The following is a 16,504-nucleotide window of genomic DNA, read 5'->3' as shown; positions in this document are numbered from 1 at the left end:
ACTAACATTTCCTACAGAAAGGAATTCATAGCCAACGCCCACGGGGAGAAGGGAGCCCCCTTCAGGAGGAACCCTTCTAAGTATGTGGAAGAACCAAACCCAAGGAAGGGGACAAGTCAGCACTGGAGCGGAAGGAAGTGTTAACCCGGGCAGGTCAGGGTGTGTAACGCAGCGGTGGAGGGCGGGGCGGGGCGGGGCTTACCTTGCGCCAGGTCCCAGAGCGAGAGCACGCCGTCCTCGCAGGCCAGCACCAGGTAGGAAGAGCAGGGACTGAGCTGAGATACCACGATGGGCGCGGCGCACGGCCACACGCCCTCGGGGTCTAGAGGGGAGATGCCACTCACCAGGCCGCCCCCGGACCCCCGCTCCCACCCATCACCACCACCCGGACGACCTGAGACCCAGACTGGTCTGCCTGTCTGGACTCACCATCTCTCTCCTCTCTGTGCCATGCTGTCTCCTTCCTCAGGATAATATAACAAGTTATATGATTATTATACTACAGTTAACAGGGATTGGGGCTTCCCTGGTGGGTCAGTGGTAAGGAATCCGCCTGCCAAGCAGGAGACATGGGTTTGACCCCTGCATTGGAAAGATTCCCTGGAGAAGGAAATGGCAATCCACCTCCGTATTCTCCTGCAGAATCCCATGGACAGAGGAGCCTGGAGGGCTACAGTCCATGGGATTGCAAAAGAGTACCACAGGACTGAGCGACTGAGCATGAGTAGGAACACTGAGTGAGGACTTACTAGGTGCTAAGCACCAGAGCTGGCACTTTATGGGCTTCATTTCATTTAATTCTCACAGGGATCCTATGAGGTGGGTCCTATTAGAACCCGCATTTTACAGATGAGCAGAATGAGGCAGAGAAACAAGTGACTTGCCCAAAGTCACAAGAGCCAGTCAGTACAGAAGTGGAGATTAGAAGCCAGGTTTCCTGGGAGAGGGATGGAAGGAAAGAAATTCTTCCTTTGTGAGTTTTAAACATTACTTCTGAGTATAACTCTGGACAGCATAGTGTTAGCTCAAGGAATTCACACAGAGTGAATTTGTTCGTGGAACTGCCTCCCTGAGTTTGTCAAAAACAAACCACCACCACTCATATTTCTTAAGTGCCTTTCAACTTCAAAAGAGCCTTCATGTAGAGAAACTGGATTTTGCTATTCACGACTAATGCGTAGAATACATAAGGATGGTGTAACTGAGGGGTTTTCTGCTTTGGAGGAGAAAACAGGGGATTAGGGCATCAAGTGACTGGCCTGAAACCACACTGATTGCAGACACGTGCTGGAACCAAGCCCCTCCTTTTTTACCTTCATTGCCTAAGGAGCCCTGTAAACCAGACGGGCTCTGTCCCCATGGACATCATCTTTAAGAAACACGACAGTTCAGAGACACAGCCTTGGGGTCACACCACAGCTAGCAAGCCACCCACTCTGTCTGCACAGCTCTGGTCCCCTAAAAGCCACGCAACTGTCAGTCACGTGCTCTTGGCTAAGCTGAAGAAGGACACGAGAGCCCTGAGCTTAGGTGACTCCCATCCCGGCAGTAAAGTACCAACTTTATCCTTCAGCGTCCGGTTAAGTGAATAGAAGAAGAAGTTGTGATGATCGGTCCAGTGTACACCAAGGACACAGGCTAGCCCTGGGAAAGAAGAGAGGAAAGGGGTGTCACGGAAGGAGTCTGGGTGGACTTTGATTTGGGTGGAGGGGTTTGCCCAGGAGGAGGTCAGTTTGAAATGGTTTGTGCCAATGGGCAGCACCCAACTGAGGGGTGAGCTACCAGCTGAGGGGCTGGGCACCCCCAGGAGGGCTGCTGCTGGGGCCAACTCATCTTCCTGTGCAGGAATGATGGTCACTACTACCCATCGGCTGCTTTCACATCTTCTAGATAAATTCCTGCCCACTGGGCTGTCAGTGTTCTAACTAACATTTTCTACAGAAAGGAATTCATATCCAGAGAGGTGGACCATAAAAAAGGCTGAGTGCCAAAGAATTGATGCTGGAGAAGACTCATGAGAGTTCCTTGGACTGCAAGGAGATCAAACCAGTCAATCCTAAAGGAAATCAACCCTGAATATTCATTGGAAGGACTGATGCGAAAGCTGAAGCTCCAAATTTTGGCCACCTGATGTGAAGAACCGATCATTGGAAAAGATCCTGATGCTGGGAAAGGTTGAGGGCAGGAGAAGGGGGTGACAGAGGATGAGATGGTTGGATGGCATCATTGACTTAATGGACGTGAGTTTGAGCAAACTCTGGGAGACGGTGAAGGACAGGGAAGCCTGGCATGCTGCAGTTCCTAGGGTTGCAAATAGGCGGACATGACTTAAAAGTCTGAACAGCAACAAAAATCCGGAAGCAGCCTGGCGGGATGTGTGCACACCATCCTCTGTGGCAGCTCACACCCTGAAGACGGTGCCAGCGTCCATCATCAAGGAATCTGGTCTCAGGGGTCACAGGTGCAACTAGAAACCGTTAAGCTGCAGCTGGCAACCCACTTTCCACCTCATTCCCTCCCAGCAGGCAGGGTGTGCTGAGCAGAGCTTCTCTAGGAGGGCTTGCTGGGCATTCCCCCGGATGACCACCTGCTTCCCCTTCCTTTACCTGGGGATCTCTTGACTCCCGTGGGCATTGGGATTACGCGACTGGGAAGGAGGAAGTAGAACGTAGCCATACTGGGAAAGAAAGAGACACTAGTCAGAGCCGTGGTGGACTCCTTGGCAAAGAGAAGTGCTGTCAGCATCTTGGTATTAAGACCAGAAGTGAGTAGTTCAGAAGGATCTTCCAGGGCGTTCAGGGCCACGGAGCAAATTATATTCTATGTGCTGGTCCTGGTGTGTGTGGGCCCTTGGAGTTTGGTGAGGGTTAACAGGCAGAGTGATGTGAGTTACGCCCATGCCAGGAAGAGCACCCAGTATGGGCAGAGCCATTCCTGTCCTGGAGGAGGACCCCTTCACGATCAGACTTCGGTGAAGTACGTAAATGTTCCTATCCCGGGTGTACTAAGTTGGTACTTTTTTTTTTTTTTAGTTTCTGTTAGGGCCTAGCTAGCCCTGGGACATTGTGTAAAGTGACAAAATTCAGGTCCACATGATGGCAAGATGAGAGGTTTCACTCCCCATGTGAAGCAAGAACATTTCTGAGACCTGCAATAGTTGTGAGGAGAGCTAGCTGCTGAACCTGCTCCACCAGATACTTCAAGGACTCAGGCTCAGGTTTTACAATCACTGAGGCCCACCTGCTCACTGAAATTAGAAAGTAGCGTGTTTTAAGAATTACACATTAATATATTACATTTAGGAAGACTGGATGGAAGTGGAGGAAAGTGTTATTAGTGGTCAGTTTTCCTCTCTAGGATCATCTGTGTTGTCTAGATAATCAGGAAAACAATTTTTTTTTAAGGAGATGCTATCATGCAAAAAAATTATAAAATAGGGAGTCCCTGGTGGTCTAGTGGTTAGGATTTGGCGCTTTCACTGCCATGATCTGGGTTCAAGCCCTGGTCAGGGAACTGAGATCCTGTAAGTAGTACTGCATGGCCCCCCACCCCCCACCCCCCAAAAAAACCTCTAAAACTCTACTTTTCATCTCCATAGATGCCTATTCCTTCTTTTAAATCTATGTTATCATCCTTTGTTCTAATTATAAACAACCCATCCAACTTTTCAAAAGATTTTGCTGAAGTTCTCAGAGAAGTCACCCAAACCATCAAGAGCTTTGAGACTCTGAATTAATTCAGGACTTTGGGTTGATTTCTGCCTGTACTCACAGAGGAGAAGCTCCCAGGGAGGGGTTGTTCTGGCCTCACCCCCGCATCCCTGACCTCCAGGCTCACCTGATTGGCTCAGGCTCCCATTCCCCATCCAGGAACTTCTTGTAGGTGGCTCTTAAGATTGCCTCCCGCTTCTCCCACTGGCTCGCCTTGATGTAGTGATTCTGCCCAGAGCCCAGCCCGCGGCAGCCCGCTATCTTTGCAAAGGCTTCCAGGGGGCTCTTAAATGTGGTACCTAGGTTGAAAATATCCCAGCATGGGTTAAACCATCTGATGTCCTCCTTCCTGTTTCTCCCTCCTCCTCTATGCTTCCCGGTTTCCTGCAGAATCCCTCTTCCTCAGAAGTCTGTTCTTGCTCTGCCCAGGTGATCAGCCTTCTCCCTGGCCTCCCTCCTACTCCACTGGCTCACGGAGCACAGGTGAAGGGCAGCTGCCCTCCCTCCTCCCACTCCTCCATCTCCATCCTGCTGTCGTTTCCTGTTTCCAGACTACAGAATCTCCAGAGGCCAGGGAAATGTTCACAATGTCACTAGAGACCTTAGATCACCATTGCTGTCTCTCCAGCCCAGCAAGGCCCCAAACCTTCCAGTCACTCGCACTATGCAGCTATGGCTGAGGACCCTCAATACACAATCCCAGCCTCCTCCGGGAGGCTTACACTGATCCAACTGCCTTCCTTTAGAAATTCTCCTTTCTCTGCCAATCATTTTTATCATTCTCCTTCCCAATAACCTTTCATTTCCTTCTTTCTCATCTGCTCCTAAGTCCACAGTGGGGACTTCCCAGGTGGCTCAAGTGGTAAAGAATCCACCTGCCAATGCAGGAGCCATGGGTTCGATCCCTGGGTTGGGAAAATTCCCTGGAGGAGGAAATGACAACCCACTCCAGTATTCTTTCCTGGGAAATCTTCTGGACAGAGGAGCCTGGTGGGCTACAGTCCATGGGGTTGCAAAGAGTCAAACATGACTGAGCAACTGAGCATGCACACCCACAGTAAACCTAAGCAATCTATTTTCTGGGCATGAACCTAATTTTCAGAACTCTTACTCTTTGGAAGGTGCCCAGGAGGTCCCACAGGGCCCCAAGTCCCTTTCTCCAGAGGCAACCATTGTTATCAGTTTCTTGTACAACTTTCTAGAAACAGACCCCTTCTAGATGGCAGCAAGTGTGTGTTACTTGCTCAGTTGTGTCCAACTCTTTTGCGACCTCCTGGACTGTAGCCCACCAAACTCTTCTGTCCATGGGATTCTCCAGGCAAGAATACTGGAGTGGGTTGCCATTTCCTTCTCCAAGGAATCTTCCTGACCCAGGGAATCAAATCCAGGTCTCCTGCACTGCAGTTAGACTCTTTACTGTCTGAGCCTTCAGAGAAGCCCCAGATGGCAGCATATTACTACATTATATAATGTATATAGTATAGTATATATTATTATATGTATTATGTGTACATTTGTATATATTTTCTAAAACAAATGTTCAGTTCAGTTCAGTTGCTCAGTCGTGTCCGACTCTTTGCAACCCCATGAATCCCAGCACGCCAGGCTTCCCTGTCCATCACCAACTCCTGGAGTTCACTCAGACTCACGTCCATCGAGTCAGTGATGCCATCCAGCCATCTCATCCTCTGTCGTCCCCTTCTCCTCCTGCCCCCAGTCCCTCCCAGCATCAGAGTCTTTTCCAATGAGTCAACTCTTCGCACGAGGTGGCCAAAGTACTGGAGTTTCAGCTTTAGCATCATTCCTTCCAAAGAAATCCCAGGGCTGATCTCCTTCAGAATGGACTGGTTGGATCTCCTTGCAGTCCAAGGGACTCTCAAGAGTCTTCTCCAACACCACAGTTCAAAAGCATCAATTCTTCGGCGCTCAGCCTTCTTCACAGTCCAACTCTCACATCCATACATGACCACCGGAAAAACCATAGCCTTGACTAGACGGACCTTTGTGGGCAAAGTATGTCTCTGTTTTTGAATATGCTATCTAGGTTGGTCATAACTTTCCTTCCAAGGAGTAAGCGTCTTTTAATTTCATGGCTGCAGTCACCATCTGCAGTGATTTTGGAGCCCCCCAAAATAAAGTCTGACACTGTTTCCACTGTTTCCCTGTCTATTTCCCATGAAGTGATGGGACCAGATGCCATGATCTTAGTTTTCTGAATGTTGAGCTTTAAGCCAACTTTTTCACTCTCCACTTTCACTTTCATCAAGAGGCTTTTTAGTTCCTCTTCACTTTCTGCCATAAGGGTGGTGTCATCTGCATATCTGAGCTTATTGATATTTCTGCCGGCAGTCTTGATTCCAGCTTGTGCTTCTTCCAGTCCAGCGTTTCTCATGATGTACTCTGCATAGAAGTTAAATAAGCAGGCTGACAATATACAGCCTTGACGTACTCCTTTTCCTATTTGGAACCAGTCTGTTGTTCCATGTCCAGCTCTAACTGTTGCTTCCTGACCTGCATATAGGTTTCTCAAGAGGCAGGTCAGGTGGTCTGGTATTCCCATCTCTTTCAGAATTTTCCACAGTCTATTGTGATCCACACAGTCAAAGGCTTTGGCATAGTCAATAAAGCAGAAATAGATGTTTCTCTGGAACTCTCTTGCTTTTTCCATGATCCAGCAGATGTTGGCCATTTGATCTCTGGTTCCTCTGCCTTTTCTAAAACCAGCTTGAACATCAGGAAGTTCACAGTTCACGTACTGCTGAAGCCTGGCTTGGAGAATTTTGAGCATTACTTTGCTAGTGTGTGAGATGAGTGCAACTGTGCAGTAGTTTGAGCATTCTTTGGCATTGCCTTTCTTTGGGATTGGAATGAACACTGACCTTTTCCAGTCCTGTTACCATATATTAACTAGCAGTTCTTGAAATGTGGTCCCAGATCATCAGAGTTAGAAATGAAACAGAAATGCTGTGGGTCAGTTCAGTTCAGTCACTCAGTCGTGTCTGACTCTTTGCGACCTCACGAATCGCAGCACGCCAGGCCTCTCTGTCCATCACCAACTCCCAGAGTCTACCCAAACCCATGTCCATTGAGTTGGTGATGCCATCCAACCATCTCATCCTCTGTCATCCCCCTCTCCTCCTGCCCTCAAACTTCCCAGCATCAGGGTCTTTTCAAATGAGTCAGCTCTTTGCATAAGGTGGCCAAAGTATTGGAGTTTCAGCTTCAACATCAGTCCTTCCAGTGATCTGCTTTAGGATGGACTGGTTGGATCTCCTTACAGTCCAAGGGACTTTCAAGAGTCTTCTCCAACACTAACGTTCAAAAGCATCAATTCTTTGGGGCTCAGCTTTCTTTATAGTCCAACTCTGACATCTGTACATTACTACTGGAAAAACCATAGCCTTGACTAGATGGACCTTTGTGGACAAAGTAATGTCTCTGCTTTTAATATGCTGTCTAGGTTGGTCATAACTTTCCTTCCAAGGAGTAAGTGTCTTTTAATTTCATGGCTGCAATCACCATCTGCAGGGCCCAGCAATTTGGGTTTTTATAAATCCTCCAAATGAGTCTGATCCAGCTAAAGTTTGAGAATTGCTGTCATACCCTGCACGTCTGGCATTTTGTTTTTTGGTTTGTTTTGCATTTTGATTTGATGACATATCTTGGGAGATCTCTTTATTTCAGTACTATAGATCTTCTTGTTTGTTGCTTATTTGCATTTATTAAACCCTTTCCTTGTTGTGAACTATAACACATTCAGAAAGGAGCATAAAAATGTATCTTTTCCTTTAAATGCATCTTAATAAATTATGCTAAAGAAAACATCTGTCTCTTCTGAGGTCAAGAAACAGATTATCACATCTCCCTGCTAAAAGCTTCCCAAGGGCCCTGCTCCGGTCATATGCTATGCTATGCTATGCTAAGTCACTTCAGTCGTGTCCAACTCTGTGTGACCCCATAGACGGAAGCCTACCAGGCTCCCCTGTCCCTGGGATTCTCCAGGCAAGAACACTGGAGTGGGTTGCCATTTCCTTCTCCAATGCATGAAAGTGAAAAGTGAAAGTGAAGTCGCTCAGTCGTGTCTGACTCTTATCGACCCCATGGACTGCAGCCTACCAGGCTCCTCCATCCATGGGATTTTCCAGGCAAGAATACTGGAGTGGGGTGCCATTGCCTTCTCCGGCTCCAGTCATAACCCCCTGAGAAAAGCAGCAGCCATTCTCTTGGCTTTTAGGTAATCACTTCATGACATTTATGTTACTTTTATGCTACCTAAATATGCATCTAAACACCACAGCTTTGTTTTGCCTGGTTTTTGAGCTGTACACAGTGGAATTGTACAGTGTCAATTCTATATGTGCCCTCTTTTGCTTAATATTGTGAGATTTATCCATTTTGTTGTGTATATTTGTGGTTTTTCCTTTTCACTGCTGTATAGTATTCCATTGGGTGGAAAATATATACATATATTAAGGTTTATTTACATGTTCTTTTGTTGATGGATTTTCAGTTGTTTCATGGTTTGCGGTTATTGGAAATCATGCCATTATTATTATTCCTGTACATTCTTCCTGAAATACCTTTACTTTCAAGCCAATCAGGTATACATCTAGAAGCAGGGTGACTAACTCATTCTGGTTTGTCTAGCAGTTTCCTAGTTTTAGCACCAAAAGCCCCATGTCCAGGGAAATCCCTTAGTCCCAGACAAACTGATATGGTTGGTTACCCAGTGTAAATGCTGGGTCAGAGAATGTAACTTTTCTTTAACACTAACACTAAATTGTTTTCCAGGGTGGTTGTACTGATTTTCATTGCTATCTATGTATGGGAGGTTTGATTGTTTCACATCCTCACCAACTTGGTATGATCAATATCTTTTATTTATTTATTTTAAAACAATATCATCATTGTTTTATATTAGCAGCATTATTCCTTACTCCTTTTGTTAGAAAAACACCCTGCAGTGTGTGTGCAGATCTGTGTATAATCAATATCTTTTAATTTTAGCCATTCTGGTAGGTGTTAAGTGGTATCTCATTATGGTTTGTTTTTTTTTCTCATTATGGTTTTAATTTGCCTTTCCCTGATAACTAACTATGCTGAACATCTTTTCATATGTTTATTGGCCATTTGAATAATCTCTTACCTATTTTATACCAAATTACCTGTCGTTTTCCTAACAATCTGTGGGAATTCTTAATAGAGTCTAGATATGGACCATTCATAAGTCTTGTGTGTTTTGAAAATGCCTTCTCCCAATACATAATTTGCCCATTCATGCTGTTAATGATGTACTTGGATGATTAGAAGTCTTTAATTTTAATATAGTCAGACTTACCAACTTTTCTTATAAATAAGTACTTTTTGTCTTTGGTCTAAAAAGTCTTTCCCTACCCAAAGGTCATAAAGATATTGCCTTATATTATTTTCTAAAAGTTTTATTGCTTTGTCTTTCATATTAACTTTTATGATTCATCTGGAATTGAATTTCGTATATCATGTGAGGCAGGGGCCATATGGACAACCAGCACCACTTACTGAAGTGACCATTCACTGCTCCGTAGCACCACCTTCATCAGATATCAAGGGTCCATTTCGGCCTAACTCTGTCCTGTCTTCTCAGTCCTGTGTTTTTCATCTAATCTTTAAATCTACTATATTCTATCAACTATTTCTATATTTTATATATATCTTTCCATCTATTATTCACTCATCTCTTTTTCTACCTTGTTTTAATTATTGTGACTTTGTAATAAATCTTGATGGAGAAATCATATCACCATGTTCTTCTATGAGAGTGAATTGTCTATTCTTGGTCTTTTGCATTTGTCTCTTTGTTTTTAATGGCTGCAAAGTACTCGGAGTGTACCAGATTTACCTCACTAGTCTTATGCCTCTATAAATAGCACTGCAGTAAACACCCTTGTAGGTATATCTCTAAGGTCATATGTGAATATTGAGAGGACAGACTGTATGTCCTCTGTCTAAAGTGTGGACTTACCCTCTGGTCCTCTTAGCCAACTCCCACTTAATTCTTAAAACCTTCTCAAACGTTCCTTCTTCTGAAAGAGCCTCTGCCTATTCCCTAGGCAGAGTTAGTTACTCCTTCCTCTATGTTTGTCTGGTCCTGGATGGCCCCCACTGCTGCACCTAATCGAATCCTACTGTGATGCTTCCTTTTTCACCTGCAGCTTCTGGAGCACGGGACATGTGTCTGACTCATCTTTGTGCCTGGTGCATTATCGGCCCTCAGCAAATACTGGTGAATGAAGTAACACAGGAATGTAGGAATGCGTGAACCCCACCAGCACTAGGGGAAAGGTGTCTCCTGATGTCCCAATTCTTTTAGTTAATTATATCCTTGTAACATTTATATTTTTAATCTTTAGTCCCAGAGCCTATGACTTGTAAATCAGATATTGCTGCTAATAAATGAAAAATGTGGAGAAAGAGAAAGGAAAAACTAAGAAATCAATGGCAAAAGGAAAGACAGTATTCATGGACTTATACGTACCTGTAATTGGTTTGGGTGGTTTGATTTTCATTATTTGAACTGGAAGACTCAACTTAACATCTCCTCTAAAAGAAATGTTCATATCCTACAATAAGGAAAAAGCACAGATAATAAGCCAACAAAGGAGATAAAACAGGATCCTTAGAAACACTTATTTCAAAAGAAGGTGAAAAAAGAAAAAAAAAGAAAGAAAAACAGGCGGGAAAAATAGAAACAGCAAAGTGGTAGATTTAGACATAAATACAGCAAAAATCACTTTAAATATAGCAAAAATCACTTTAAATATAATGGCATAAATGGCCTAAACACCCCAGTTAAAAGGTAGAGTTTGACAGATTGGATTAAAAAGGCAAGACCTAATGATATGCTATCAAAAAGAAACTTATCTTAAATGTAAGGATTCTTAAAAGTATATAAAAAGTATATCTTATAAACTAATCAAAAGAAAGCTGAGGTGGCTATATTAATATCTGACAATATAGATTTCTGAGCAAAAAATGTTACCAGAGATCAAAGCGTCATTGAATAAAGATAAAACAGTGAATTCTCAAGGGGATATAAAATTCTAAATGTTTCTTGCACCTAATAACAGGGCTTCAAAATACATGAAGCAAAAATTCTTAGTGTGAAAGCAGAAATAAATCTATAACCTCATAGATTTCAACAGTCTTCCCTCAGTAACTGATAGGATAAGCAGACAGAAAATCAGTAAGAATATAGAGGGGAAAGCAGTGAGGATATAGAAGACTCGAATAACTTGGACCAGTGACAACCGACTGCATGTTCTTTTCAAGTGCACATGGGATACTTAACAGAATTAACCATATTTGGGGCATAAAACAAGTCTTAATAAATTTGAAAGGTTTCAAATTATATGAAGTATGTTCTCTGATCACAACAGAATTCAGTTAGAAACCAGAAAAAAAAAAGAAAGATATCTAGAACATCTCAAGTATTTGGACACTAAATAACATGCTTCAAAAAATAATCCACTGGTTTCAAAAAAGAAGTTAAAAAACGCAAATTAGGAAGTATTTTCAAAAATTAAAATATCAAAATTCGAAGGAAGCAACTAAAGCATTAGTTAGATGCAAGTTTATAGCACTAAATCGGAGAAGGCAATGGCACCCCACTCCAGTACTCTTGCCTGGAAAATCCCGTGGACGGAGGAGCCTGGTAGGCTGCAGTCCATTGGGTCGCTAAGAGTCGTACACGACTGAGCGACTTCACTTTCACTTTTCACTTTCATGCATTGGAGAAGGAAAGGGCAACCCACTCCAGTGTTCTTGCCTGGAGAATCCCAGGGATGGGGGAGCCTGTTGGGCTGCCGTCTATGGGGTCGCACAGAGTCAGACACGACTGAAGCGACTTAGCAGCAGCAGCAGCACTAAATGCCTATATTATGCGGTGAAATTCCTAAGGTCTTGGTGCTTGGTTCAGTTCAGTTCAGTTCCTCAATTGTGTCTGACTCTTTGCAACCCCATGAATCGCAGCACGCCAGGCCTCCCTGTCTATCACCAACTCCCGGAATTCACCCAAACTCATGTGCATCGAGTTGGTGATGCCATCCAGCCATCTCATCCTCTGTCATCCCCTTCTCCTCCTGCCCCCAATCCCTCACAGCATCAGGGTCTTTTCCAATGAGTCAACTCTTCGCATGAGGTGGCCAAAGTACTGGAGTTTCAGCCTCAGCTTCAGTCCTTCCAGTGAACACCCAGGACTGGTCTCCTTTAGGATGGACTGGTTGGATGTCCTTGCAGTCCAAGGGACTCTCAAGAGTCTTCTCCAGTACCACAGTTCAAAAGGATCAATCCTTTGGCGCTCAGCTTTCTTCACAGTCCAACTCTCACATCCATACATGACCACTGGAAAAACCATAGCCTTGACTAAACAGACCTTTGTTGGCAAAGTAATATCTCTGCTTTTGAATATGCTATCTAGGTTGGTCATAACTTTCCTTCCAAGGAGTAAGCATCTTTTAATTTCATGGCTGCAGTCACCATCTGCAGTGATTTTGGAGTCCCAAAAAGTAAAGTCTGACACTGTTTCCACTGTTTCCCCATCTATTTCCCATGAAGTGATGGGACCAGATGCTATGATCTTAGTTTTCTGAATGTTGAGCTTTAAGCCAACTTTTTCACTCTCCTCTTTCACTTTCATCAAGAGGCTTTTTAGTTGCTTTTCACTTTCTGCCATAAGGGTGGTATCATCTGCATGTCTGAGATTATTGATATTTCTCCCAGCAATCTTGATTCCAGCTGTGCTTCTTCCAGTCCAGCGTTTCTCATGATGTACTCTGCATAGAAGTTAAATAAGCAGGGTGACAATATACAGTCTTGACGTACTCCTTTTCCTATTTGGAACCAGTCTGTTGTTCCATGTCCAGTTCTAACTGTTGCTTCCTGACCTGCATATAGGTTTCTCAAGAGGCTGATGCTTGGTACAGGCACACAAATATTTTAATGGAACAGGATCAAAAGTGTAGAAATATACATAGGAATGGTACTTGTGTTGCAATTGCTATTTTTAAAAGACAGATCAACGTGGATCTCTTCCTTGTTCCATTCACAGAAAAAACTACCACGTGTATAAAAGAGTGAAATGTGCAAAAAAACACACAAAAAAACAAAAAACAAATACACTACGAAGTATTAGAAGAAAGCACAGGAGAATTTATTTATAATCTTGAGATAGAGAAAACCTTCTTAAGTGCAATGGCTGTAAAGAAAAGGTTAAAAATTCTGACTATAACAGAATCTAAAATGTCTTTACAACAGAAAAGCACATAAAGTAAAAAAGGGAAACAACAGATTGGAAGAAAATATGTAATTGGCAAAAAATTCACAGGCAATTCACAGAAGACAAAACCTCAATAGCCAGTAAAAATATGAGGAGATTAATGAAAATTAACATGAGACAATATTTTGTTTCATCAATTTGCACAAAAATTAATAATATCAAGGTTAACCAGGCTGTGGAGAAATTGATTGAATGTAAATTGTCATGTCATTTTTGGAGGACAATTTAATAGGATCTATATTAAAACTAAAATTGCACACATCCTTCAGGAGCACTCAGGTACACAAAGAAGAGTTTAGAAAGATTTTCACTGCGTTATATAAAAGCCACAAATTAGGAAAACCTTCAATAACACCAATGGATGAACAACCAAATAAACTACGGTACATCTTTAGTAGGAATAGAACAGAGGAAAAGAACAAGGTAGGTTTGTCTGACATTGCAAAACTTTGCCAATAAGTTGATTAGTATAAAAATGCAAGATCATAAGAAAATCTGTATAGTATGATGCCACTTATATAGAAGAAAATTCCCATAAAATGAAAGTATATTTTTCAAAATAAACTGATATCTGAATCAAACTGTATACTAAAGGCCTATAGAAAACACACACCAAGCTAATAATGGTGATGATCTCTGGAGAGGGCTGCTGAGTCTGCATTACTTGGTTCTTCCCAAAGTGATGTGTTCACATAGCATTTGTATAATTTGAGACAAAACGTAATTTTAAAAGGGATAAAGGAAAGGCCTCTGGAGAGAGACTTCCATTTGGAAGTTCACCATTTCTCTTCTGATAGGCTTGAATCCCAAGAGCTAAGCCTCTGGAAAGCATGGTGTGCTCTTTGCCTCAGAGGCAGAGTCAGGAAGCTCCAGGGAACCCAGTCTGTGCTCTGCCGTATCCCAATACAAACGTGACCTCCAACACCAAAGTAGAACAAAAAACCCCAAACGTGAGTTTGGTGGATTGGGCTGCTTACATTGGCAGAGGCAAGCTGGATTCTATGGGGCCTGAAGTATATATGGTTTAGGGGTCTCTGTAAGAAAGAGAATACAGAGTGCCAATGACCACCTAATACAACTCAGTTCGGGGGCTATTGTGACAGAGGGGAAGTTTGAGTGAGAAGAGATGGTGGTGGTCTTAAGTGATTATGGTTAAAACATGTTACTTTTTCCAATTTTACAAAAGTCTGTGGCCATGTGAAAACACTGGCAGGGCCCCTGTCTCAGGGAAACCCACCCCTGAACAAATGACTTGGGTCAGTTCTCCTCAAGAATGAGGCACAAGATCAAATCACAGAGAATCTGAAAACAGTGCCCTGGTAAGAATATTTTATTAATATATTTGACATTTAAGGTACCTTTAAAATCAAAATAAAAATTTCTAACATTCAAGTTAAATCTCTTTGGAGATATTCTTTAAAGTTTCTTACCGTATCTAAACTATCTGCAGTCACAGAATCAGGAGTGTTCTGGGGAGAAAAATGAGAAATTAATTCATGATGGGTTTGGTATATGCTCCCCTTCTTCCTTTAATTTTTCGCATTGCTCCTTCTTCCCCTCAATCACTCTTGTGAGATGTGAACTCATCCCCATAGACATGGAGGGCCAGTATTTGTGCAGTCCTCTGGCCTGTAGGATTTTAATACATGATACCCATTCTCTAGGATCTTAAAACCTATTTGGGGAAACAAGAAATCATCAATGACGTTAAGAGAGAATATGAGTGAAAGGGAGGGGGTCAGCTAGGAGACTATTACAAAAATCTAAGTTAAAGTGAATATTTCTGATTGACAAAATTTATCAGTGATGTTGACAATTATTATTTATAAGTAACTCTAAATATAATTCATAGTACAAGAGCTACCACTGTAACTGGCATAAGTTGATTGCTTCTCAGTGTATAGAAACAGTGAATTATGGTGACAAATCACCCCCATTCCAAGGTGCTTTTCCCACTTGGATAATAAATTAATCCCTCAAAAAATGTATCTGTTGGGCACTGAGTAGGATGCCATGGGGATGGTGACAAAAAGAAGCAGAAGGTACAACAACCTAGAAATTTACCATCTAGTTAGGAGAAAAGAACCGCTACTGCTGCTGCTAAGTCGCTTCAGTCGTGTCCGACCCTGTGCGACCCCATAGACGGCAGCCCACTAGGCTCCTCTGTCCCTGGGATTCTCCAGGCAAAAACACTGGAGTGGGTTGCCCTTTCCTTCTCCAATGCATGAAAGTGAAAGTGAAAGTGAAGTCGCTCAGTCGTGTCCGACTCTTAGCGACCCCATGGACTGCAGCCTACCAGGCTCCTCCATCCATGGGATTTTCCAGGCAAGAGTACTGGAGTGGGGTGCCATTGCACAATAGGATAGTATATGAGAAGTGTCAAAGAGAGGTACAAAGAATAGATTCTGTAAGAGTTTAGAGGAGGAATGTCTCTGGGCCAGTAACTCTCCCAGAGATACAAAAAATCACACCTTGCTACAAAGACATTCACTGGAGAAAAAGGGCATTTATTCAAAGCCACTCAATGTACTTGGCATTGAATGTGAGTCTCAATCTTGGTCTCGTAGATTAATTTCACTAACACTTTATAGCACATAGCACAATATGTTTTAAAGGCATCCTCAACTGATATTTGTTGTCATTGATTAAAAAAAATAATAAGTACACTTTGGGAATTCCCTGGTGGTCCAGTGGTTAGGACTGTGCACTTCCACTGGGGAGGGCATGGATTCAATCCCTGGTCGGGGAGCTCAGGTCCTACATGCCACACACAATACAGCCGATATATATAATAACTGCACATCAGATAGATGAGAAAATTGTCTTAAAATCTTTTTTGTTTAAATATTGTATTTTGAAGAGATGGCATGAGTCCCAGGGATCACATATAATTAAACTGAAATAGATTTCTACCTACCTTCTAAGAATAATATGAAGAATACATATATTCCCATATATTTAGAACAACTCCTTTATACCATAATCTGGAGAGTGTAGTGGAGAGTGTAGTGGAGAGACATGGAAGGATTATTTCAGCCCAGGAGGGGAAAAAATATATCTATTAGTCAGAGTCAAAAAAAAAAAAACACTCTCCCAGAGAAATGCCTGGGAGTGGTCTTGGTAGAGAGGCAACTCCCAGAGGAGAGAGATACCACCGTTTAAGACCCCTCGGCTTTTTAACCATCTTATTTTAACCAAAGCAAACTGACTTAAGAGACACAGGCCAGGGTACCTCTTGTCCTGTCTTACAGCCTCCAGACAGGCTCCTTCATCTTGAAATTGCAAGAAGGAGGTGCGCTAGATGTGGGCAGGGAGGAACATATCAGTTGAAGACAGGTGTTACCTACCAATTGCAGCTGCTGTCTGATTTTCTTCTTTGTATTTACGGCAAGTTGGGGGTACTGCACTTCCTTGATCCAAGACTCCTTGGGCAGCTTATACACATCCAGCCAAATGTCCCCAGCTCCTGCATTGGGAAACC

General features: G+C 43.1%; 1 protein-coding gene and 1 non-coding gene across 6 annotated transcripts in view; one reads left to right on the top strand and one right to left on the bottom strand.

Annotated features, from left to right (window-relative positions):
• The window catches only part of WDR93 (WD repeat domain 93), a 52,366-nt gene that overhangs the window by 12,084 nt on the left and 23,778 nt on the right, over nt 1–16,504 (bottom strand). For 4 of the 5 annotated variants that reach the window (XR_009492109.1, XM_024982312.2, XM_024982314.2 and 1 more), the window contains exons 6-12: nt 16,371–16,489; nt 14,454–14,492; nt 10,225–10,309; nt 3,838–4,009; nt 2,607–2,677; nt 1,558–1,644; nt 203–322 (exon numbers count right to left, since the gene is read on the bottom strand). Coding sequence is in view for 4 of the 5 variants with exons in the window: in XM_024982312.2 (XP_024838080.1) it covers nt 203–322; nt 1,558–1,644; nt 2,607–2,677; nt 3,838–4,009; nt 10,225–10,309; nt 14,454–14,492; nt 16,371–16,489 (693 nt within the window). In the remaining variant the exon portion in view is untranslated. The remainder of the gene's footprint in view (nt 1–202; nt 323–1,557; nt 1,645–2,606; nt 2,678–3,837; nt 4,010–10,224; nt 10,310–14,453; nt 14,493–16,370; nt 16,490–16,504) is intronic. The other variant, XM_024982313.2, reaches the window with a different exon arrangement.
• On the top strand, nt 3,442–3,513 carry TRNAE-UUC (transfer RNA glutamic acid (anticodon UUC)). The gene has a single exon. It is a non-coding gene; the product is annotated as a tRNA-Glu (tRNA).

Source organism: Bos taurus, chromosome 21 (genome assembly GCF_002263795.3).
Source record: "Bos taurus isolate L1 Dominette 01449 registration number 42190680 breed Hereford chromosome 21, ARS-UCD2.0, whole genome shotgun sequence".
Lineage (NCBI taxonomy): Eukaryota > Metazoa > Chordata > Mammalia > Artiodactyla > Bovidae > Bos > Bos taurus.
Note: the sequence above shows the minus strand (reverse complement) of the source record. Positions and strands in the feature narration are given on the sequence as shown.